This window comes from Phocoena sinus, chromosome 15 (assembly GCF_008692025.1).
Source record: "Phocoena sinus isolate mPhoSin1 chromosome 15, mPhoSin1.pri, whole genome shotgun sequence".
Taxonomy (NCBI): Eukaryota; Metazoa; Chordata; class Mammalia; order Artiodactyla; family Phocoenidae; genus Phocoena; species Phocoena sinus.
Genome location: NC_045777.1, coordinates 72875190 through 72899342, shown reverse-complemented (window position 1 = coordinate 72899342; position 24153 = coordinate 72875190). Strand labels below are relative to the sequence as shown.

General features: G+C 50.4%; 1 protein-coding gene across 1 annotated transcript; it reads right to left on the bottom strand.

Annotated features, from left to right (window-relative positions):
- Nucleotides 1-620: 620 nt before the first annotated feature.
- LOC116740493 (integrin alpha-D-like) lies at nucleotides 621-24153 on the bottom strand. Its single transcript, XM_032606134.1, is given in 36 exon segments — nucleotides 621-734; nucleotides 1197-1228; nucleotides 1231-1306; nucleotides 1570-1671; nucleotides 1794-1907; nucleotides 2101-2178; nucleotides 2286-2393; nucleotides 2553-2631; nucleotides 5243-5326; nucleotides 5435-5514; nucleotides 5627-5743; nucleotides 7571-7709; nucleotides 7945-8003; nucleotides 9045-9079; nucleotides 9082-9175; nucleotides 9437-9590; nucleotides 10788-10818; nucleotides 10821-10945; nucleotides 11065-11195; nucleotides 11882-12089; nucleotides 12176-12321; nucleotides 12472-12614; nucleotides 12725-12854; nucleotides 14122-14195; nucleotides 14399-14549; nucleotides 14649-14719; nucleotides 14722-14762; nucleotides 17177-17205; nucleotides 17207-17323; nucleotides 18068-18198; nucleotides 18841-18950; nucleotides 21400-21512; nucleotides 21638-21708; nucleotides 21844-21947; nucleotides 23951-24056; nucleotides 24147-24153. Coding segments are annotated over 36 exon segments (3504 nt in total).

The window sequence follows — 24153 nt, the reverse complement described above, 5'->3', positions numbered from 1 at the left end:
CCCTTTCTGGAAGCCTGGTTCTCCTAGTTTTGGGGGACCCCATTCAAGGGGGATGTTGGTTCAGACAAGCTCTGGACGTTTCATTCACCTCCTAGGACAGTCAATTCACTTGCCATTACCAAGGAGCCTGACGCCTAAGCTGAAACCCATGGCCAACACACACACACACACACACACACACACACACACAGAACTTATTTTGCCCTCCTCTCCTAAAACTACTCACGGCACCATTAAGAAAAGATGCTCACAGGCCCCAGTCACCTGAGAAAGAGAGAACATTTTCTGTACCCACAAGCAGCCCCTCCCCCGTTACTAGCACAGCATTCAGGTCCCTAGATTAGAGCTCTTTCATACAAGGAAATCGTGTTATAAACATCCTCATTTAATGTGACGGTTCTTATACCTATGAGAATTCATGCTGGTATCACGCCCGCTTCTGTAAAAAGTGGGTCATCACTGAAGAAGTCTGGTAGATATGTAAAAATATAAAAACCTTTCGATGCCTTGGGAAGATGGCTTAGCACCTGGCAAGTTGCTCAGGCCAGTCCAGATCTACACAGAAGTTATTCCCATGGAAGTCAGCCCGTGGGGGTACAGCTAAATGGGAAAGTGGATTCTTAGGACAAAGGCTGATTGGGGGCCTCACAGCTGAGATAGTCCCCATTGAATGTGACAGTGTCTTCAAGGTTGTCACCCATCATTTCTTTGTGTTGACGTTTGAAGAAGCCACACTGTGAGGGGAAATAAATCAGAAAATCTGGATCAGAGGGCAGGGTAGGAAGTTGGGAGTAGGAAGAAGCTGAGACAGAAGAAGGAAGACAAACTGACTTGTATTTGTGTGCTAGAACACTTATGTGAACAACAGCTATCACGTACTGAGTGTCTTCTCTGTGCCCAGCTCAGTAGCCGTACACATCATCCATAGCAGAAAAGCAAAGATTCTGCATACCCTGGCCTCATGTTTGTCTCATTTCAGTCACTCTATGATGTAGGCATGATTTCATTTCGAAAATGATGAAAGAGCCTCAGAGAGGTTGAGCAACTTGCCTGACATTGTACAGCGAGTAAGAGCAAAAATGTGTACCCGGACCTGCCTGACTTCACTGTCTGAGTTCTTCCTGCTATACCCTCCTGTCTGTGGGAGGGCTGGGGTTGGGTGCTGGTGGTGTCAAGAGTGAGATGAAAGCACTCACCTTGTACAGTGTAGCTGTGATGAGAGCCAGCACAGCAGTCCTCCCACAGAGCTGCTCACAATGAGGGGGATGGGGTTATAGACCTCATACTCTTCTAGCACCATCTCCACCTGATTTGGGGATCAGAAAGTATCAGGCCTCTTGCTCTTCCAGACTCCTCCCAGTTTCCCAATCTTTAACTCCCTCCCTTTCTTTATCAGTCTCTGCTCCAAGGGGTGAGATACAGAAGCACTCATGGGCTTAGGAACAGTTGCCTGCCTGGGGACCTCCATCCTTCCTCCCTCCAGGCTTGCAAGCCCCCCACCCATCATCACAGATTTAGCACCAGGAGCTCTCTGATCAGCCTGGTCACTGCCTACCACATGGTCACTACCTGGGCTCTCAAGAATGCCTCCTGTCCTTGAAGCTGGGAATACACGGATCTGTTGAAAATGATTTCAGCCACACTCACGACACATGTCTTCTTCTGCAAAGTCTACAAAAAAGAAGGGGAGGGCTGGGAACTAGCTCTGGGGAGGGCTTGGGGTTAGAGAAACATCCTGGCTTGAGGTGGGCACAGACACATCAGGCCCCACCTGAGTCTGGGAAGGGACACACCTGGCTGGCCCAACCGAAGCTGAGGTTGCCCTTCAGAATAAAGTCAAGTTCCTCCTGGATGCCAAAGGAGGGGATGTCACAGCAGAACCTCAGGCAGGCAGCAGTGGAGCAGTCCTGGGGACAGGAGAGGAATGAAACTGAGGAGGGTCTTCACTTAAGGAGGAACCACAAGAGAAAATGAAATCTATCACATTTGGGGTGGGGAATAGATGGACAATCACAGAACGTAAACATGGTGATACAGCTAGCAGTACATTTCCCTGGATCCCCCAGCTCCTAGCTCGTTCTGCAGTGGGATCCTTCTCACCAGCACGAGACTGCTTGGAATCTGGGTCTGGAAGTCAGGTTGCTGGGGAGTTTCCCTCTCTGACACACAGGGGAGACTCTAGGAAGTGAGGGGAATAGCCGTAGAAGGATCCACAGTCCACTCGTGAGAGGATATGAGGCACTGTGGGATCAGACCCTGGAGAGTGACAAAAGACAGACAGGCACCCATGAAGGGGCCACCATAGCCACATCCCACACAGCCACACCTTTCAGCAGGACTGGGACCCAGAAATGAATGCTGATGGCCAGATCTCTCTGACTCAGGTTACTCACCTGCAGAAAGTAGAGACAAAACATTACTGTGGTCCCTGGAGCATCCCAAATCCCCCGCCACCTCTCCTGGCTTCAGCCCTCGACTCCTCTCCATCCTTGCCCACCAGCTTCCTACGTTCACATGGGAGGGACAGACGTGGATATTCCCTGGCCTCTCACACGATATCGATGCTCGGCCTCTTTTCTGCTCTTCTGGTCAGAAGCTGAAAAGTTGAAGTACTTGGTGGATTCTTCCTGCCTGGAGAGAGAGAGGGCTTGTTGGTGAAGAACACACCTGGCACCATCCTCAGTTGCACGCCAGCCTGTGCTGAGGCCTCTGTTGGGCCCAGCAGATGACCCAGGGGAGCGATGATGGTCCCCCTGTGACTGTGCAGCCTCAGCTCCTCTCCTTCGTGGCCTTTTCCCCCGTCCCCCAGAACTGCTAGCTTGTCCCTTGAGACCCCGGCCCTTTCCTCTCCCCATGACTTTGCTCAAGCTCTTTTTCTTCCTGCTTGGAATGTCCTTACCCACTCCCCTTCTGGAAATTTTCACTTCAAGGCCCAACTTGAACATGACCTCTCGTGATGTCTGAACATTTCCCATGGGAAAAAGGCGTTCCCATTGCTTTCTCTACTAGGTACACGGTTGGCCCCCCGTAATGCTTGCAGAGGCAGCTGCCAGAGCAAATAACCCTAAGGGGACTTGAGGGAACCAAGGCCTGGAGGTGGGGTGCAAGCCCTTCCATGATGGGAATGAAGAAAACAGATCCGGCTCTCCTGGGGCAGTTAAGTAATTGGGAGGAAAGATGGTGTGTGGACACAAGCCCACAGAGTGGACATAAATGCTCCAGGCTGCAGGTGGCTTTCTTTCCATCCATCCATCCATCCATGGCCTCCTTTAGTCAACATTCATCATCTGCTAGGCTGTGTGCTTGACTCTGGAGATTCAACATTTAACAAGCCATAATCCCTGCCTTCCCAGGGTTTAACAACTAAGGGCTCAGTGGAATCAGGCAGACAAGCAGAGGGACCTGCAGGTTTCACCAGCAACTAGTGTGCAGAAGCCAGGCCAGCCCTACAGAAACTCCATGGGCCCCGCAGTTTTCCCACAGATGTGACTGTCAGCTTGGTGATTAAGCACATAGGCCAGACCACCTGGGTTCACATCTCAGATCCGCCGCTTCCTACCTGAGTAACTTAAGGCAAATTCCTTAACCTCTCTGGGCCAGTTTTTCCCTCTTGAAAACGGAGATGCTAACAATAATGCCTGTAACAGACTTGTGATGAGGTTTGTAGCAGTGCCATGAATGTTAAAATCTATTTTTCCACTTAGTATACTAGCCTTCCTCGCCGCTCCCCATCCTACCCCTTTCTCTCTCTGCTTCAGTTTTCCCACCTTAAAATCTTCCAGTTCTAAACCTCTTTTCAAATTTGAGTAAATCACTCAGCTTCTCCCATCCTTGGAGAGGCATGTAGTATATGGCCATGGGCACAGCTCTGGAGCCAAACCACCTGGGTTTGATTCCTGGTTCTGCCACTTACCAGCTGAACGACAGGGGTAAAAACCTCTGGATTTCCTTGTTGGCAAAAAGGTGTATAACAATAACTATATCAGGACCTCCCTGGTGGTGCAATGGTTAAGAATCTGCCTGCCAGTGCAGGGGACACGGGTTCGAGCCCTGGTCCAGGAGGATCCCACATGCCGCGGAGCAGTTAAGCCCGTGCACCACGACTACTGAGCCAGCGCTCTAGAGCCTGCGAGCCACAACTACTGAGCCCAGGAGCCACAACTACTGAGCCCACGTGCCACAGCTACTGAAGCCAGCGAGCCTGGGGCCTGTGCTCCGCAACATTAGAAGCCACCGCAAGGAGAAGCCCGCGCACTGCAACGAAGAGTAGACCCCGCTCGCCGCGACTAGAGGGAGCCCGTGCGCAGCAACGAAGACCCAACGCAGCCAAAAATAAATAAATAAATAAATAAATAAATTTACAATAGCTATATCACAGAGCTAATAGAGTGGTTAAATAAATGTAAATACATGTAAAGTACTTAAAACAAGGCCTGGCATATCGTAAGTATATATGACAGTGAGCTCTTATTGTAAATGTCAGTGTTTTCCCATGGATAGAAGGGGAAATTCACACATGGGATTTGGAAGGCAATGACACTGCCTGAACCCCCTCTCTAGTTCCCCTAAAAATTGGCACAGCAGCAGCAAACTCTGTCCCATGGCAATATTGTAAGCTTCTGATCAACTCTAAAGCCTCTGGAATTTAGCCAGGTGGGTGGGGCTCCTTGTCCTGCTCCCAGCCTGGCCCCTTCCCCAACCTTTAGAACCCAGAGCAGCAGCCCTACACTTGCCTTTCCTGTGGGCTGCTCAGCCCTGGGCTCTTCAAAACCGTCCCAACAGTTTCTCACATCTCTGCTGTCCTCTGAGTTTTGTGAAAACCTGACCTTCTCTTCACTCTGTGTGGTGACAGACCATATCCTGTTGGGCACAAGCTCCCCACTTCAGAGTGCTCAGAAAAGCCTCAGTCTTAATCTAGTAGCTTCAGTTCAGCATATTCGTGTTTAGCACAAAGGCTGGAACTGGCTTCATGTTAAAGGAAACCTGCATCTTGGAGAGAGAGAAGAGGATACACAGTGGTGGCAAGGTATGTGTGTCCCACCAGCAGGTCAGTTCGTCAGAGAAGAACCAAGAATTGTGGGATATGGTGCTATGGTATAAATATATGGCTGGTCACAAGAATCGCCATGTGGGGAATCAGAGTGGCTAGCTTAGATACGCATCCTCAAAAGAGCAGGCTGGCCTGCAGCGGGAGGTACTAGGCTTGGAGGAAGGTCCAAAGGGAGGGCCAGGAATTAAGTACCTGCTGATCACTGTGTAGACAGCATATTTCACTGGGAGCTCCAGCTGGAAGGTAGTGTTGTTGGATGTAGGCTTATTATTTTCACTGGAGGGAGAGAGGGGTGACTGGTTGGGAAGGAATCCAGGAGAGGAGTTTCTGGCTGGGGCATGAAAAAGGAGAGCGAGGGACACACCATATGTGGCCGGGGCTCACCTGCTTGCATTGGCCCTCAAAAGCAACTTGTCTCCCAGGGTGACCTTGTAGGAGACATCAAATGTGACTATGAAGGTGCCCTGAGGGAGGAAGAAAGAAGGGTTGGGGATAGGGAAGGCCATGGTGGAGTGAGGGAAGGAAATGGGCCAGGACGAGGGAGAAGAGTGATGAGGATTGGGGGGAAGCTCTGACCTTAGTGCGCTCTTGGAAGATGGGGTGGTTGATGCTACAGCTGCTGCTCCTCAGGCCCTCATTCCCAGTGGGCACTGCCTCACATGCCAGGCGCAGGGGATGCTGATGGGGTTGCTTCCAGAGGAGGAGAAAGAATTTTAAAAAATTTACCCACATGTATATATGGGCTTGATGTATAACAGTGGTGGCATTGCAAAGCAGTAGGGGAAATGACAAGTTTTCAGTAAATGGTCCTGGGAAAATTGGCCCATACAAAACAAACAAACAAGCAAATACTGGATCCCTACATCACTCCATACATTAGAATAAATCCTGACTGGATTAAAGACTCAAATGTGAAAAGGCAAAATTAGAAATCTTTTAGAAGATAATATAAGGGAATGTCTTTATATATAACCTTGGAGTAGGGATATATTTCTTAAACATGAAACACACATAAAACACTAAATACAAAGGAAAATTTTGATGAAAATCAACCACAACGAAATTAAGACCATCTATTTATTAAAAGACACTATAAAGAGACTGAAAAGACAAGCAGTAGGAATGGAAAAGATATTTGAACACATATAACTGGAAGAGGACGAGTAACCAGAATATGCAAAGAGCTCTTACAACTCAATGAGAAAAAGATGGACAACTCAGTAGAAAAATAAGAAAAAGAGTTGGACAAGCACTTCCTAAAAGAAGAAATCCAAACAACCAAGAAGTCCAAATGAAAAGTTGCTCAACCTCATTAGAGAAATACAAATTAAAACTACAAAGAAATATAGTTACTCACCAACCAGATCAACAAAAATTTAAAAGTCTGACAATGCCAAGTGTCAGGGTAGATGTAAAGCCACAGGAATTCTCATATATTGCTGATGGAAGTGTAAATAGGTGAAAATGGTTTGGCTTTACTTATTAAAATTGAAGATACACATAGCCAATGATCCAACAATTCCACATGTGGTATATACTTTCCAAATATTATGTGTAGGGGCACCAGGATACATGTTCAAGAATAGTCATGGCCAAAATCAGAAACAACTCAAATGACCATCGATCATCGAATGGGTAAATAAATTGTGATTTAGTCATGCAAAGGGATTCTAAATAGTAGTGAAAATATTCCATAGCCACAAGCAACAACATGGATGAATTTCACAAGCATAACATTGAAGAAAAGAAGAAAGACACAAAAGAACATACAACATTGTTATCACTTATATTTGGAATCTAAAAAATGAAACAAACGAGTGAATATAACAAAACAGAAACAGACTCACAGATCTAGAGAATAAACTAGTGGTTACCAGTGGGGAGCGGAAGGGGGCAGCAGCAAGATACAGGTCGTGGTTTAAGAGGTACAAACTACTGTGTATAAAATAGATAAGATACAAGGATATATTATACAGCACAGGGAATATAGCCGATATTTTATAATAATTTTAAATGGAGTGTAATCTATAAAATATTGAATCACTATGTCGTACACCTGAAACTAATATAAGATTGTAAATCAACTATAATTTAAAACTTGCAGGAAAAAAGGAACATACAACATGTCTCCATTCATATAAAGTTCAAATATTGGCAAAACCCAACAGTATTATCTAGAGATGTATTTATGGGTGGTAAAACTATAAAGAAATACAAGGAACTGATCATTGCAAAGTCAGAATAGTGATTACCTTTGGGAAGAGTGTGAGGTTAGGATGAGGGAAGGCGCACATTGAAAGGGCTTCTGGAGGTGCTAGCAGTGCTTTACTTCTTGACCCGGATGTTAACTACATACACTTTTGCTTAATAGTTAGTCATTAAACTATACATATGCCTTATGCACTTGTGTGTGTGTGTGTGTGTTTATATTTCATTATAGAAGAAATTAAGAGGAACCTATTATAAACCAGAGCAGGAGAACGGTCCCAGCCACTAGAGCCCAAGGGAGCTGTTTATCTAGATTCTTAACACTCGTCGATAGGACAGCCCTGCTGGATAGTAGAAGCTGATCACAGTTCCACAGGAATCCTCACCCTCATTCCACACGGTCACTGTCACATTGAGCTCCAGGCAGCTCCCCACCACCAGGGTCTGCAGGCTGAACAAGGAAGGACAAGACTGGGACAGAGACTCAAGGAAGTAGATTGGAATTGAATCAGGGGCAGGGGCAGGGCTGTGGGAACGCATGAGCTACAGGCTGATAACTGTCCCATCAAAAGCATTTCTTTGTTAGAAGGAGAGCCAAAGGGAAACACAAGGACTTCTCATCCTATGAGGATGGGAGACCCAAAAGCTTGAGTGTCTGGCTATGAAAGGAGATAGGGCTCACTCACCCTGAGAAGGTGAGGCTGACACTCAGGTCCCCTTGCCCACAGTTCTTCTCAAAGGGGAGCTGCAGCAAAACAGTATATTCTCTTCCCATCCGTGTCTTAAGCCATCTCCAATCCCCTCATTAGGATCACTCATCGACGTTGAGTATTAGCACCCACCCTGCACCCAGCGCTGTGCTAAACACTGGCAAGTAGGGCAATGAGGGAGGGGCAGTTAGAATATAAAGGGAAGATAAGACAAGATCCTAGGCTTCGAGGAACAGAAAGCTTAGCTGAGGAGTCAAATCCAACACTCACTGGAACAACCATTCAGCAAACATTACAGATTGTCAATGATGGGACAGGTTCTGGGTCAGGAAAGGTGGGAACTACAGGTGAATGAGACACGGTTCTTGCACTCAAGGAACCTTCAATACCAAAGGAGCCACAGAAGTAGACACAGATTACTATGAGTCCAGTCAAACATGATATTTGGCATGGTATCACCATGACACAACAGGAGGCCAGAGAAGAGGTGACAGACGCTGAGTGTAGTGTTCAAAAGAGAGGGAGATCAGACTGGGGCTTTGGGGACTAGAGGAGATCTTTGAGGTGGAGAGAAGGTGATGTTTTCCAAATAAGAAATATGGCATACAGGAAGGATGTAAAAATCAACGGCCAAACAATGTCTTAATCTGTTTATTATGTGCCCTTACTAGGAAAACTCTGAGCAGTTCTAGGTACCTATGATCCCTTGACAGTGCCTTCTCTGAAAGAGTAAGGGAATTATAAGGTGAAAATGGAAGGAAGGAAGGAAGGAAGGAAGGAAGGAAGGAAGGAAGGAAGGGAAGGAAGGAAGGAAGGAAGACGACATGGACAAAGGCACAGAGATAGAAATGAGAAAAGTTGGGAAGGGTCTGCAGAATGAGAACCAGAGAGTTTATGTTGGAGTGAAGTGGATAACCAGCTGGGATGTGTGTAGGGATCCAAGCTGGGCGGGGCTGCGGTAACTGGGTGGAAGCATTTTAGATTTGAAGTGTTTGGTGGGAGCCACTGTTGGCTCTTAAGCACATGGAGACACAGTGAAAGCCAGCACATCCCTGGGACTTCATCGGAAGACTCACAGAAGCAGTGAAGCAGTCCTGTGAGCCCACAGCCACACAGGGCGCAGGTTCTGAGATGAGGAGATGGGCTCCGCAACCAGGGAGAAGTTGAGTCGCAGGGTGATGGGGTTCCCCAAGTCCTCCGCACAGTCCTGAGGGAGAAGGGGCATTCAAGAACCCGTTCTCCTCCTCCTTACTTGCTACTACTCGGGCTTCTCCTCCACTGCATCCATGCCCCGCTGTCCAGACAGCACCCCATCCACGCTGTGGAGCCAGGTTCCTCGGGCCCGACTTTCCCCTCTCCAGCTGCAGGCGCCCACCCTTCCCACCTCACTCAGCAGGGAGTGGAGATGCCAGAGGCTAGCCTTGGGCTCCTGCCTCCCTCTCCCTTTCCCAGAACCCAAAGTCCTCACTGGTAGAAGCAGCTTCATGGTGTCACAGTGCTCTCCCAACCCTAGGGTTTTTCTTCGAGTCAAAGTCCAGTTCTTGGTCTCATCAAAAATGGCACGAGAAATCAGACGACCTGGGTCCAATGCCAGATCGTACATGACAGAGCTTCGGACGTCACTTGAAGCAGAAGGGGGAATGGAAGACGGAAAGTGAGAGAAGCGCAAATGTTCTGTTTTCATTTTTTCATGCAATAAAGACTTGCTGAGCGCTTTCTGTGGGCCATGAACTGTACCAGGTGCTGGGGATACATGTGGAGAAGGTGGAGAATTATGGTCCCTGCCCTCATAAGCTTACAGCCTAGAAACAGAGACCAGCACGTATGACATAACATCACAGCGAGATCCATGCAAGGGTGGGATCCTCAGTGGTACCCAGGAGGGCTTGTTAACTCAGACTGGGGGTCAGAGATGCTTTCCTGGATGGGCCTTGTCTGAGCTCCAACCTGGAGGATGAACAGGAGTCAGGTGAAAAGCAGGGAGGGGAAAATCCCAAACTCTGGGAATAGTGGCTAAGACCAGAAGGGAGAGGGAGGTTGGCACATTAATTTAAAAGGAGTTCCCTGGGGCTTCCCTGGTGGCGCAGTGGTTGAGAGTCTGCCTCCCGATGCAGGGAACACAGGTTCGTGCTCTGGTCCGGGAAGATCCCACATACCGCAGAGCAGCTGGGCCCGTGAGCCATGGCCGCTGAGCCTGCGCGTCCGGAGCCTGTGCTGAGCAACGGGAGAGGCCACAACAGTGAGAGGCCCGCGTTGCGCAAAAAAAAAAAAAAAAAAGAGTTCCCTGGAGGTCCAGTGGTTAGGACTCTGCACTTTCTCTGCCGAGGGCCTGGGTTCAAACCCTGATGGGGGTAGTGAGATCCCGCAAGCCACGTGGCCAGGCCGAAAAAGAAAAAAAGTGTATGGCGTAGGGGGAAGGGGACAAGGTGAGGCTGCAAAGGCAGAGAGGGACCAAATCATGGGGTCATTGTGGGCAAAACTTCTGGTCTTTATAAATGCAAGAAAGGGGCGGTTGAGGGGTGTTAAGCAGTGTTTAGTTCCCTGTGGAGAGTGCAGGGGGCATGCAAGAATAGCCGTGGGCACAGCTCAGAGTGGGTGGGAAGGCGAAGCCGTGTCCTCGAGGAAGGCGGTGGAGAGAGCAGACCTCGGATGTGTCCTGGAGACAGAACCTAGAGGCCCGGGTGTGGGAAGAGGGAGGGAGGAGGAGAGCTGGGTGGGCATGGAGGTGAGATTTGGGTTCCTGGGCTCATTCTGTCCTGAAGATATAGGGCTGGGGGCCTCTCCGGGGCAGTGAGGGTCTGGGTCTACCAGGAGGAAACTCACCTAGCTGGTCCTGTGAGCTTTTGTGGAGAGACAGACTGTGGCGTCCCCAGCTTCCAGGGCGGTGGGCAGCTCTTCCCAGCACTGGTACACAGACTTTGTCACCTCCGAGGGCGTGAATCTCATAGCCACCTCCACGTTCAGCACCGACAGGCTCCTGAGGGTGCATGAGGGGCTGAGGACAGGCCTCTGGCCCCCAGAAGGAGAACAAGGGAAGGGGCAGCTTAGTGGATCAGACACAAGGGGCAGGCAAGGGGGGAGTAGGGGAATTGTCACCTGAGCAGCACCGCGTGCCCCTGGGCCCCGACGGCCAGGTCCACCAGTCCATCCTGGGTGAGGTCCTGACCCCCGCTCAGTGAATGCCCGAAATACTGGAGCCTGGGGGAGAGCTGGGAGCCTGCAATCTGCTGGCCAGAGAAGGATAAAAGCAGTGCAAATCAAGGAAAGAGGATTGGAAAGGTTGGAGAAGAAAGATTTGGAAAGGACACTGAGTAGAGAAGTTGAAGAGCGGGGAGGAGGGGAGAGCAAGCAAAGTGAGGACCCCACAGTCCACAGGCAGAGAGGAGAGCACTTTGGGTCCAATGAGGACCACGAAGGTGCAGGTCAATGACAAAATCAAAGCGTAATGATGGGAGCATAATAGATTCATTTATTCATCGTTTACACGTTGATTCATAAATTACGTATGTTCATTCATAAATATTTGAGGAATGGAGTGCTTAGTGCTCTCACTGAGTTATCTTTACAAGAAGCCAATAGAATTTGCTCATCCTCTCATAGAAGGAAACCAGGGCTCACAGAGGCTAAATCGGTCACTTGACTGAGGCCACGCAGCTCACAGGGCTGGTCAGGCATTTGACCTGGGGCCTGTGATCTCTTAACTACTAAGCTGCCCACACACTCTGAAGTCTGGAGTCAAAGGAGAGAAAAGAGAATTTGTGCTTAGCTGGGCCTGGGGAAATTCAGGAAAGTAAACCACTAAAAGGAGGAAGGGAATGGTCACTGCTGAGGCCGGTGACAGGAGGCGGCGTCAATTGAATCTACGAGAGGGGGGAGGAGGCGAACAGAAGAGGCTGAAGCAGAGAGGCTTCACCTGGCTGTGGACGGGGCTGATCCCCAGTCCCGAGGTTCCGTGAAACAGGTAGACAGCACCCCGGTTCTCCTGCTCTCCCGGGGCCCCGATGGCCACGTCCGACAGCCTGTCCCCGTTCACATCCCCCAGCACCGTCAGAGCTGCCCCAAAGCAGGCCCAGGGGTGGCCTTGCTCCCCTCACAGGACAGCACCACACTGCCACTTAGCCCTCTGCAGAACACAAACAGTGTCAGGTCCCACCCCAGGCAACCCCTCCACACCCAGACCCCACCCAGCCCGGGTCTCATCAACCACTCACCCCCCCAGGGAAAGGGGCACACGGACACCTGCCCGCCCCGGCTCTGCTCATAGTAATGGGGGGCCCCGATGAGGACCAGGTCGGAGCTGCCATCTCTGTCCACGTCCACGGAGCTGAGGGAGGCCCCGAAGTAGGAGCCGATCTGGAGAGCAGAGCGTGGAGTCATCCTGCCTACCCCTGCACCCGCTCTGGGCCAGGTCCCGCCTCTCCCCAGATACCGGCCCCTCCCTGCTGGGTCCCACACCCGCTTCATCTCCCTCTCTGCCCCTGGAGACCCTCCTCCACACCCAACCTGGGTCCCTGTGACTTCAGCCTTCGGCCTCCATTGCCCGGACACCTGCGTGAAGATGACAACCTTCCCGGTGTGCTGATGGCGGGGGGCCCCCAGGACCAGGCTGTGTACCCCCTTCCAAACGGCCAGCTCTGTGGAGTAACCTGAGGGGACCAGGCCTCAGCACAGAGGCTTCCACTCCCCACCCCCGGGCCCCTGCCCTTCCCAGGCAGCCCGTCTCCCGCCCGGCCCTCCGACCACAGCCTTGCCTCACCCAGGTAAGAGTCACTCATGTCTGCGTGCTCCTGAGACATGTTGATGAAGGTGGGGCTCCTATTTGGGGGGTACAGGAAGGCACCTCCAGACCAGCTGAAGCTCCCCACAGCCCCCAGAACTGGTCCATCCTGGGAGGAAAGGATTCCAGAGCAGGTGGGAAGAAGAAGAAGACAGCCTATTCCGAAGCAATGGCTGCCACTGACTCCGCCCATCATGTGGAATTCTCTTTGCTCTTCCCTGGCTCTCACCAGCAGCCTCCATGTCCCTGATTCCTACATGTCTCAGTCCGTCCCCACTGCCGCCATCACGGTCACCCCAGCGCCTCTCACCCACTGCCCTTCCTGCCTCCTAGCTTGCTTTCCTCTGTTTCATCTACTGCCCCAGAGTTGGGTTTCTTCCAACCCAAACGTGCAGCCACCACCCTGCTGGCAAACCAGGGTGGCTCACTGTCCCCAAGCTCCTGAGGGTGGCATTTAGGATCCTTCCCAATCGAGCCTGCGCAGTGACAATCTGTTCCAAAATACACCAAGCCTCTGGCCGGGACGCTCCTTTCTCCTCTTTCTGGGACGCAGCTCCTCTCTCTGGAAGAGTCAGCCTCTAAGTCACCTCTGTGAGGTCTTCCTAGGCTCCCTCAGAACGGGATTGGCATTTCCTCCTCTGAATGCTTATTGCCTTTTCAAACTTTTGCTTATGGCTAATTTAGGACACATACAAAAGTCGAAAGAAATGTGTAGTGAATCCATAAGGACCCGTGACCCAGCGTCAGTGATTAACTCATGACAAACCTTGTTCCACGTCTACGTCCACCTCAATTGCCCTCAAAGTTATTCTGAAGCAAATCTCTCTGGATATTTTGAACACACATCTACTTTCAGACAATTGTCTGTCTATATTGTCACTTCTTTGGTCTGCACGGGCTTCCCATCTCTCCCACCCTCTCTCCATGCTGCCCCTAGCTCACTCTGCTCCAGCTGTGCTGGCCCTTCTATCTCTCTAGTACAGTAACCTTGTTCCTGACTCAGGACCTTTGCACTTGCTCTTTCCTCTACCTGGAGCAATCTCTCGCCATATTTTTCCAGGCCTCGCCCTTTCTCATCATTCAGCCTCAGCTGTTACTCCTTAGGCCTCCTCTGACACCTCTCTTTCTCTATCCCAGTGCTTAGCACAATCTGAAAGTCTTTCGTTTGCCTCACCTCCTCCCACTAGTTATGCGATCCAGGAGAGCAGGAACCTCCGCTATCCTGTTCTCTGTACCTACATACACTGCCTGTGTGTCTCTCCTGGACTAGATGGTGAGCTTGAGGACAGGGTCTGCGTTCTTGTTTATTCTGGTTCCCAGCTCCCAACACAGGGCTGGTGCCTGATACTCGTTAATCGAGCACACACTCCACTCACCGTTGTGAGGACAGAACTGAAGCCTTCTTGAGACATCTCATGCTAGAAGGAGCTACTTGTCTTTGACTGCGTTCCTGTGGGGAAACGGGTCAATCAGGCTCCCGGAGACCTTGAGACCATGAAGATTCAGAGCAGAAAGAGGAGAATGTGGTCTGGGGCTTGGGTTCTGGGGGACAATTTTGGGTGAGCTATGAGCAGGGATGAACCTTCAGGACTGAGGGGCACAGTTGGGTTGCGACTCTTTCAATTCCGAGACCCAAGGTCACGCCCCATTTACCCTCGACTGCAAAGATCTTCTCCTGCAGCTGCTTCTGGGTGTTGCTGAGTGCTGCAAAGTTGTCCACCTTGAACACGTGGTCCTCCAAAGGCACTGAGCCAATGATGTTCAGCTCCGTCCTGGCAGCGGGATCCTGGAGAGCATCTCCCACCTGTGGCAGAGAGGCAGCCGAGGAGGAGGAACCCGCCAGCCCTTCTGCCTGGGGGAGGTGCAGGCTGAGTCTGGGGGAGCCACGAGGAAGGGGACGCACCCCAACGGCATAGCGGACGATGCGGGCTCTGTCTGCCTGGGGGATGATGTCGCTGTATTTCAGGGAGTCTTGGCAGTTTTACGGGCCCCATTCTTACTGTGAAATAGTTCTTTCCTATCGAGGAAGAAAAAGGGGGTGACTCTACTGAGATTCTGGGAAGAAATCATTTGCAGCACTAGAAGCTCCTCTGGAAAGACTGGGGAGTCCTGGCACCCTGAGACTCAGGTATGTTAAGACATGGATACATACTGACGATCATTAGTGAGACTGAGAACCAAGGTACTCATATTCCTTGTTCCTAAAGTTCCATCCACTACAGAACCTCATTCCCAGGAGGCAACAAGGCAAGTTACTTCACCTCTCTGCGCCTTTGCTTCTCTCCATGCAAGATGAGAGCAATAATTGTACCATAGCTGGTCTCCAAAGATGGTCCCCAGTGAACCACACCTGGTTCCTTTCCCGCGTTGAGCCTGGCCTGTGACTCCCTTTAATCGGCAGCACGCGACAGAAGTGACCCCGTGCCAGTTACGGGCCTAAGAAACCTTGGTAGCTTTTGCACTTTGCGGAGCCCTGAGCCGCCATGAGAGAAGTCTAGCCAACCTGTTAGAGGCACCCCGTGGAGCGGCCACCTGAAGAGAGAGGCCCAGCCATCCCAGCTGAGCCCCGCCTTCCAGCCAATCCTGCCAAGGCAGCAACCACGTGAATGAAGCTCTCATAGTCCAGCCTCAGGTGCCACATGGCCACAGCCACATAAGAGACCCCACCTGAGAAGAGCTGAGCCCCAGGATCGTGAAAAGTAGTAACAAAAGGGGTGTTGTTTAAGCCACTAAATTTGGGAGTGGCTTGTCAGGCAGCGATAAATAACTGACACAAATAGTATCAGGTTATTCTGAGGGTCAAACGAGGTGAAGCTTTTCCAACAGTGACTGGCCTACAGGTAAGCATTAATTCTACGGTAGCTATTACAAATGATTAAAAATGTAACATATATGTTCATGCAGTTCTACAAACTCAGAATAAACACACACACACACACACACACACATATGCACCAGATAACATACACACACCAGATATAATACTGAAGCAACCTAAATGTCCCGTGTTAGGGAAGGGGTTTAGCAAATCATGACCCAGCCCCTTGGTGGAAAAGTACACAGCCATTTCAAAGGAAAACAATAAAAGCTGTAGAGAAGCATGGAACAGGTTTATGGAAGAGATGGAAAAAAATGGCAGGATGAAGATAGTTTCTGCCCTGATTGTGACTATATAAAATAAATCTAAATAAAGACAAGGATGGAAATGACGCTGTGCTTTTTGAGAGTAGGATTTATTTATTCATTTGTACTTATTCTTTCTTGTTGCCAAAATACTGCAAGATGGTTGGCTAGAGGAACTGTAGGTAATATTTCTTTTTTTTTTTCAAAACTTTCCTTAATGCTGTTGCCTTTTTGTCTTTTTTGTAATGAAACTTCTGAAAGAAAAAAACCACAGCAACCACCCAGTCAGTGGCAGAGCTGGGCTTGGCTCTAGGGAGCAGGGAGGTGATGAGAGAGGATGGATTTTGATGAGAACCACACCATCGCCCCCTGCTGGGAGGAGCTTTAGGGACTGGGAAAGATGCCTCTCCTGTGTGACTTTCAACTCAAGAGACAGAGGCTTTCTTCCTGGTTGTCCAGTCCCAACAGGTCAGTGTTCAAGGCAGAAAAGCCACCCAAAAGTAAAGAGAGTGCCTTTGGAGAGATCATCCCTTTTTCAATATTTCTCCAGCACCATCCCCAGGGCAGTGCCCAAGGGTGTGCAGGAAGTCAAGGATCCCAGACGTTCTACCCAGTTTTTTCCCATGGGAACCACACATTCCACTGTGGTCCCACCACCTAAGCCATTTTCTTCCTGGACCACCTAGCCCCCAGTTCCGGGCAGGCACATGGTACATAGAGACTTGAGTGGATGAGGGATGAGAGGATGAAGGGATGAAGGGAGCTGAGTAGGGAGAAAGGCACAAAGAAGACACTTGGAAATAATTCCTGAGTCCCTTCCAGGGAGGTAAAGAGGAGCTGCACCATTTTTTGGATAAAATCCCCAACCATTTATCTCGCACTTCTTGTGCGGAAACACTTCACCCACGTTATCTCGCTTAATCCTTCTAACCAAGTTGTGAGTTTTTCCTCATTGGACAGTTTCCTGAGACTTAGAAAGAGTCAGTAACTCCAAGGGTGGCCCAGGTAGCTAGCGGAGAGCCAGGATGGGAACCAAGAAGCAAAGTCCAGGTGGGCTCAGGGTCCAGCCAAGCCAAAGCCAGGCAAAGGGGAAACACGCTGCAGAGGAGTCCCGCCCTAGATCAGGGGACGGCAATGAGCGATGGGACCAGAAACACTCCAGGGAGGACTCTGCCTGCAGCCCCCTCGCTCCCCTGTGAGCCCCTTTCCCCAGAGCCTCCCTCAGCCTCTAAGAAGGGCTGTGCAGACCCAGCAGGAGGCAGCAGTGAGGTAGCAGCTCATTCACAGGCAGCGTGGGGCGGAGCTTACACCACTGTCTGGGTGCCTGTGGCTGTGAACTGTCAGGCCACCCAGTTGGACGATGGGATCCACCAGGCTCTGAGGGCTCCGGCTGGTCTGAAATTGGCTGAAGGTGAAGTGGGTCTTCAGAAGGTTTGAGTATTGCATCAGCAAGAACTGTGAAGGCCAAGAAGAGGGCCCTGGGGCCCAGGAGTTGTTTTTTATTTTGGAATAATTTTGTATTTACAAACCATGTTCCATGTGGTTTTGAGGCCCGACAAACATATACTGAGACCCAGAAAAAAATAAATGGCCCCAAAAGAAAACTGGAAAATCAAAACCAAATAATGTTCCTTTCTTAGTTTACAAAGAATAGCCTGGCCAACCACAATATTTGTTAAACTTAGATTTTTAAAAAAATTTATAATACATGAAATCAATTTGTAGGTTATATTTCCTTGCTTCTCAATAATTTGTATAAATAAATAAATAAATATATATATATATATATACACACACATATACACACACACACTGATTACTGGGAAATAAAATAATAAGGTAAAGAAATTGTGAGTTACATGGAAAACATAATAAAGAAATCATCATTTGGCCAAGTTACCTTCAGTCAAATATCACAGTAAGTTGATTTGATAATCCTTTCAATGTATTTAAACAGCAAAAACATTGTATTTCCTGTGGCATGTGGGGACATAGTACATGAGATGGGGGTACCTCCTCAGGTTAGGGCTCAAATCGGCCCTGCACTGGGACCATACCTTGACCTTGGACCCTGGCCTCCTCATGGCACAAGTCCACTGAGCCAGCCCCCAGCGATGCCAGGCCCCCTCCCAGGTTGGCCTTCCCAGAGGTAGACCCTCCCTGATCCCAATCCCCAGGCCTCGGGGGCCCAGCCTTCACCAGTGTGTGGGTGCCCTTGAACTGGTCCATCACAGCTCTGACAAAGTTCTTCATCCGTTTAAAGTCATTTCGGTCAATGCTGCCAGAGCCATCAATCAGGAAGACAATGTCTATCTCTTGATTTGGACACTCTGCAGAGAGGGAGGGAGGAATCAGAAATGCATGGGCAGGTCCCAGCCACTTCCTGGGACCCAGAAACCCTTTCTGCTCCACAGAGCCAGGGGGCCATCCTTGGCGTAGGGATGACAAGGCCCCCTGGCCCACCCAGTTTCTGACACCCTCCACCGAGGAGGTCCAAATCTGTTGCCCAAGCCCCTTCTCCCTTCAGCAGAATCCCTGTTGCTCCCCTCCCTCCACAAGGCCTACAAAAGGGGAGGAAGAAGTAGAGGGTGGGGCCCGGGTGGGCTCCTAACTCATTTAGTCAACAAATATTTATTGAATACACCACCAGGGATACTGTGGGGCTCAGTGGAAGGCAATTTAGCAAAGTGGTTCAGAATGTGCATCCTGGAGCCAGCATGCCTGGGCTCGAATCCCACCTCTTCCCACCTCTTAGTGGTGAATGCGGGCAAGTTACATAACTTCACTGGGCTTCAGTTTTCCCCATCCGTAAAATGGGTAATAGTAGTGCCTACCACATGGGATTATTGCAAAGATAAAAAGAATGAATTTGTACATAAAGTACTTAAGACGGGGCCTGGCACCCCATAAGAGGTAGCTGTTATCACCATCATCACCACATGCCTGGCATTGTTCTAGACCCAAGGACACACCTGCAGCGGATGCTAAGGTGCGCCACCAAGACCTGCCCCCCGTCAGGATGGAGGTGCTCATTCCCAGCTGCAGGAAGTTGGCTGTTGATGGCTTCCAGCAGAGTTCCTCCCTAAGTGTCACCCCACTCAAAAGGGAGGTGCCTTGCCCCAGGTCACCTCCTGCTCCTGCGGGCAACCCATATCCAGCCATGCTCTGAGCTCTCCGTGGGGCAGCTGAGGCCTCTCACAGTGTACCCTCTCCATCTGCCAAGTCCTGCTTCCCTCACACTCTCATAAGTGTTGCTCCTGAGAACATTCCCAGGTGAGCCTCTAAGTCTATCTCTGGGGAAACCTGATTGAAGACCATAGCTTTAAAAAAGACCTCGTGGGCTTCCCTGGTGGCACGGTGGTTGAGAGTCCACCTGCCGATGCAGGGGACACGGATTCGTGCCCTGGTCCGGGAAGATCCCACATGCCGCGGAGCGGCTGGGCCCGTGAGCCATGGCCGCTGAGCCTGCGCGTCCGGAGCCTGTGCTCCGCAACGGGAGAGGCCACGACAGTGAGAGGCCTGCATACAGCAAAAAACAAAACAAAAAGATCTCGTCCCTGCCCTTGTGGAGTCCACACCGTAATGGAAAGACACATCATACGTAAATGAACAAATAAAACATTTCAGGTTGTCCCCAGACTTACATAGGGGCTTGTGGCCTGCGTGCAAAACCCGGTTGATGCCTCCACCAGCACCCCACATCCTGTGTTGGCCCCAGGGTGCTGGAAGATCAGACCACCACAGCTATGAGGTGTGATGCTGAGCTGTGGTACCCTGCCTCAGGGCACTGAAGCAGAATGCCTTCTCCCATCTCCTCACTCCTCACCCATCCCACCTACTCAACCAACATCACCAGTGCCCAGAAGAAATGGAAGATCACTTCCCTCCCTGCTTCCTTGAAGACCAGGAGATCCAGCCACCGACACAGCAGGCCGAGAAGCCCTCAGGTGCTCCCCTTCTCACCCTTGATCTGTCCCTGACAGCTGGGTAGCTGGCGTTTCCTGCCACCACGTCTTGTACTTGGGCCCACATCTTCAGCTGCATCACAAAACCACCCCCACATGCTCTCTCAGACGAGGCCTGGGGCCAGCGCCCTCGCAATGTTACTTCTGTTTCTTGCTTCTTTTATTGCATCCACTGGGCTTCCCATAGCAGGCAGCTGGCTGTAGCTGAATGGCCTTCTGAAAAAAAACTGAGCCAATCAGGAAAGGTTGGCTCAAGCTCTGGGCTCTGCCCCTTCCTAAAGTGGAAACTCACCTCTCTTGAGCCTCAGTTTTCTCTATAAAATGGGGATCATCCTGGCCTCCACAAGGATCTTGAGAGGATGCTATAAGGTGATGCACACCCAGAACCCAGTACCCAGTACTGCTTGGCACACAGTCTTGCCAAATCTATTCAAACCTGCCAAGTCTGGACCAGTTTTACACATCTGTGTCCCATTTTCATCAGGCATCCCAGCTCATGAGCCCCAGAAACATCTAGGGAAAGACATTTACCATCTAGTAAATGTCTGGCTGCACAGACATCCCAGGTGGGGCCTGGTGCCCACAAGAGTCTTTTCCACTCTCTCTGTCCCCTCTGTAGACTCTGCTCTCACAATTTGGTCAGGGGGCTCTTTCTGCTGCTGTTTCACTTTCTGCTAAAAGCCCACCAAGGCTGGCATCATGGTTTCTCTGGTTCACATCATGCCTTGAGTGGTCCCTGGATCTCATTTGGGGCCCACTATTCCCTCTGATGCCACAGATGGGGCAGTTTATCTGTATCTTCCCCCTAGACGGAACACATGGTCTTCAGCTAGAAAATCAGTCATAATGGCGATCACATACATGTGCCAGAAAGGAGTCTAAGCACTTTATGTGTATTAAATTTTTTAATCCTAATAGCCACCTCGATTATTAAACTCCGTTTTACCAATGAGGAAACTAAGGCCCAGGGAAAGAAGCCACTTGCCCAAGGACACAGAAGATGAACTTGTAAAGACAGACTCTCAGAGGGAAGCCACGGCAGGGCCCCCAGTCACCACTCTCTATGGATGACATCAGGGCTGCAAAACTGTGCCTCACACTCCCCATGGCCGGGGCATTTGCTCCCCTTGGAAGGGGAAGAGTGGGTCTGGGCTGGGTCCTGGCAGTTCAGCAGTGAATGACCCAGGACTGCTTCCCTCTTGGATTCTTGGATCTATCGTCCTCACCACACATTTTCACCAACCCCCCCCCCCAAGGACCTTCCTCTGGAAACCAGGGGGCATTCCTGTACCTGTTGGCAAATGTAGGGCCCTCATGCCTCCTGCAAGAGCTGGACACCCTCCTGCCCCATCAGAGCCATTACCACTTGGCTGGCTCAGGGCTGCTGCCATGAGCTACCCCTCCTGCCAGGCCAGACCATGCTCCCAGCCCCTCCTGTGCTTGCTGAGGCCTCTGGGAAGGGACCTGCACACAGGAGGCCCAAGAGGCCAAGACCCAGGCTTCATGCTCTGCACACATGAGCAGTGCCAGCACGTGCTCCACACGGAACTGCTGTCTCTAGGGGACCTTAGGGTGGCAGGGACTGTCCGGATGATCTGCAGGTGGGAGCCCAGCAGGAGGCAAGCGCCTTTTGCATACATGCTCTCCCCACAGGCTCTGTGCATGGTCGGGCCGCAGGCCTGAGGACAGAGGCCTGTGTGGGCGAGGGGGCCCCCAGGACGCTTCCCCTCCTTCTCGCCCAGCCCCAGCCTCCTCTGGCCCCTGTTCCTCCATTGAGACCCTCCCGGGACCCAGAAACACTCACCAGCAGCCAGGAGAGATCAGTGGAGGCCACCAGGGACAGGCCCAAGGACGTGTTCACGGCCTCTGGGGGTGCTGAGAGGGCACACACACAGGGTCACACTCAAGGGCACACCCTTGTTTGCGGGGACAGTCCGAGCTGGAGGCTGAGGAGGGTGTGGTCTGGTGTAGGAGGGTTGAAGGCCCTGATTCCTGGGGCGAGTCACTCACTATTCAGCAAGATGGGCCGACACAAGCCGGTGGCAGCCAGGCAGTCGTACAAACGTCCTGTTTTGTTGACTGCGACCACCTCCAGGGGGGCTCCCACCACGAGTCTGGAGGCACAACCAGGACAGACAGTCACAGGGGGGGTTGGGGCACAAGGTGCTTCGGGTGAAGAAGTGTCACGGGGAAGTGGGATGTCATGAGGGGAGCTCTTGGTTTCGGCCACGTGTGAGGCTATTAAAAATCAGGGCCCGAGTCTAACCCATGTATGTTGAAAGGCCATGCTGGGCTTTTTGTTTATTTGTTTGTGTATGTGTGTGTGTATACATAAATATATGTGTGTTTGTGTATGCAAATGGTTTGTGTGTGTGTGTGTGTGTGTGTGTGTGTTTTAACATTCACCCAAAATAATACTATTCAGAACAAAAACAGCCTTTCCCAGCCACAGGTCAGCGCAATTTGTTTCCTAGGAGCCATCGTTCGGAGCCACCCAAGAAATAGGTCGCCTCAAATAGAAAAAACGGAAAAATGTCCCAAAGCCATAAGCTTTTGAAACCAAATAGATAATTCTGTCATTAATTGGACAATTTAAATATAAGATAAACAATTTAAATGGGACCATTTTAAGCAGCTGTGTCAGAAGCCACATCTGTATCTGCAGTCATATAAATGCAACCATTTATTTGCAAAATTCCTTGAGAGGAGAGAATTTTTTAATTTGGAAAAATGTTCTCTCTACCAACAACCTCGCTACTCAGATGAGGAAACTAGACAAATACTAGTGTACTTTAACTAATTAGCCAAGCAAGTCTTGTTAAATTGTCATTTAACAAGATTCCTTCTAGAGAGCCATTTCTTTATGGAAACCTGAACTCCCTGTTTGTCTAAGGCTTGAGGATGAAACTGAATCAGATGCTGGAGATGTAGCCGTTTGGGACCTGCTGGCACAAATGTGTGAATAAACTTTTAGTCTTAGACTATTGATCTGCATGTCTTTCTTCACCCCAACCCATTCCTTAGACGTGGGCTCAGTCTTCTCGTATTTGGATAACAACTCAGCAGAAACGAGGAAAAACATTAACTTTGTAGCAATCAGAATAACATCCAATATATATTATTTACTTTACTGTAAATACTGGTGAACAGCAGTCAATCAAGAGTTTTATATTCATTTTTTTAAAAAAATAGGGCCCCAACACAAATTGGTGGTGATGGTAAGTGGGACAGAGGCTCTCTTTGGATTTGTTCGGTGTTGTATGATCAGGAGAGTCCCAAGGGAACCCAGGCGAGATGGGGCTGGAGAGGTTCTACATCTTGATCTAGGTGGTGTTTACCTGGGTACACACATATGAAAAATTCATTGAGTTGGATTTGGGATTTGTGCATTTCAGTCTCTGTGCTATATTTCAACACAAACAAACAAAGAAAAAAAAAAACTCTGGCTCCTGGCACTTGCTTCCACATTCCCAGCCTGCCATCAGGGTGAGGAAGGAGGAGGGATGTACATTTAGAACTCAGTGACCTCTGTGTGCTCCCTCTTGGCCAAGTGAACTGTCCTGTGCTCTCAGGCTCATTGCCAATGCCACCTCCTCTGTGAAGTCTTCCTGGAATTCCCTCCTGGGTTTGAGGTCTCCCTTCTTCTGCCTCCCAGACTTTGGTTATTCTTGCTTCACACTGTGACTTCAACTCCTTGGGTCCCCGTCTCTGGGACCCAAGAATGTGCACTTCTGGAGGGAGGGCAGGTACATAATTTGCTGGTCCCAGTGCAAAATAAAAATGCGGGGTCTCTTGTCATTGGAAAAAAGTGTTTCCCCCTTTCTTCTGCAGTGCCTCCCTCTCTGCCTGTCCTGGTGTTTCCTATTTGCTATCTGGTGTTGCACTCCTTCATGCACGGGGATCCTCACAGGGCCATCACAGACCCTTAAGGACTGGGCAGGCTGGGCACGGCTGACCCTGTCCTTGCCCAGCTCATGCCAGGGGTCAGTAGTCAGTGGTGTCATGTACAGGCTCCTCGCCCATGCTGCCCTTCCTCCAGGGAAACTCCTGGGCTGCCACATGCAGCCACCTGCCTGCAGGCCAAGGGGGTGGAGCTGGGGAAGTGGGCGGAGCCTACCTAGATCTGCCAAACTGGACCACGCTCTGCCCAAAGCCGGCTCCATCCTCTTGGAAGACCATGGGCTGCTCCACATACAAGTTGAATCCATGATAAGAAGCCAGGACTGAGGAATTTGGGAAGGGGAGGTGAAAGGGACAGTCAGAGAAGCCCCTTCTCCTCTGGACCCCTGACTTCTTGGGGTCTTGATACCCACCCTGCAT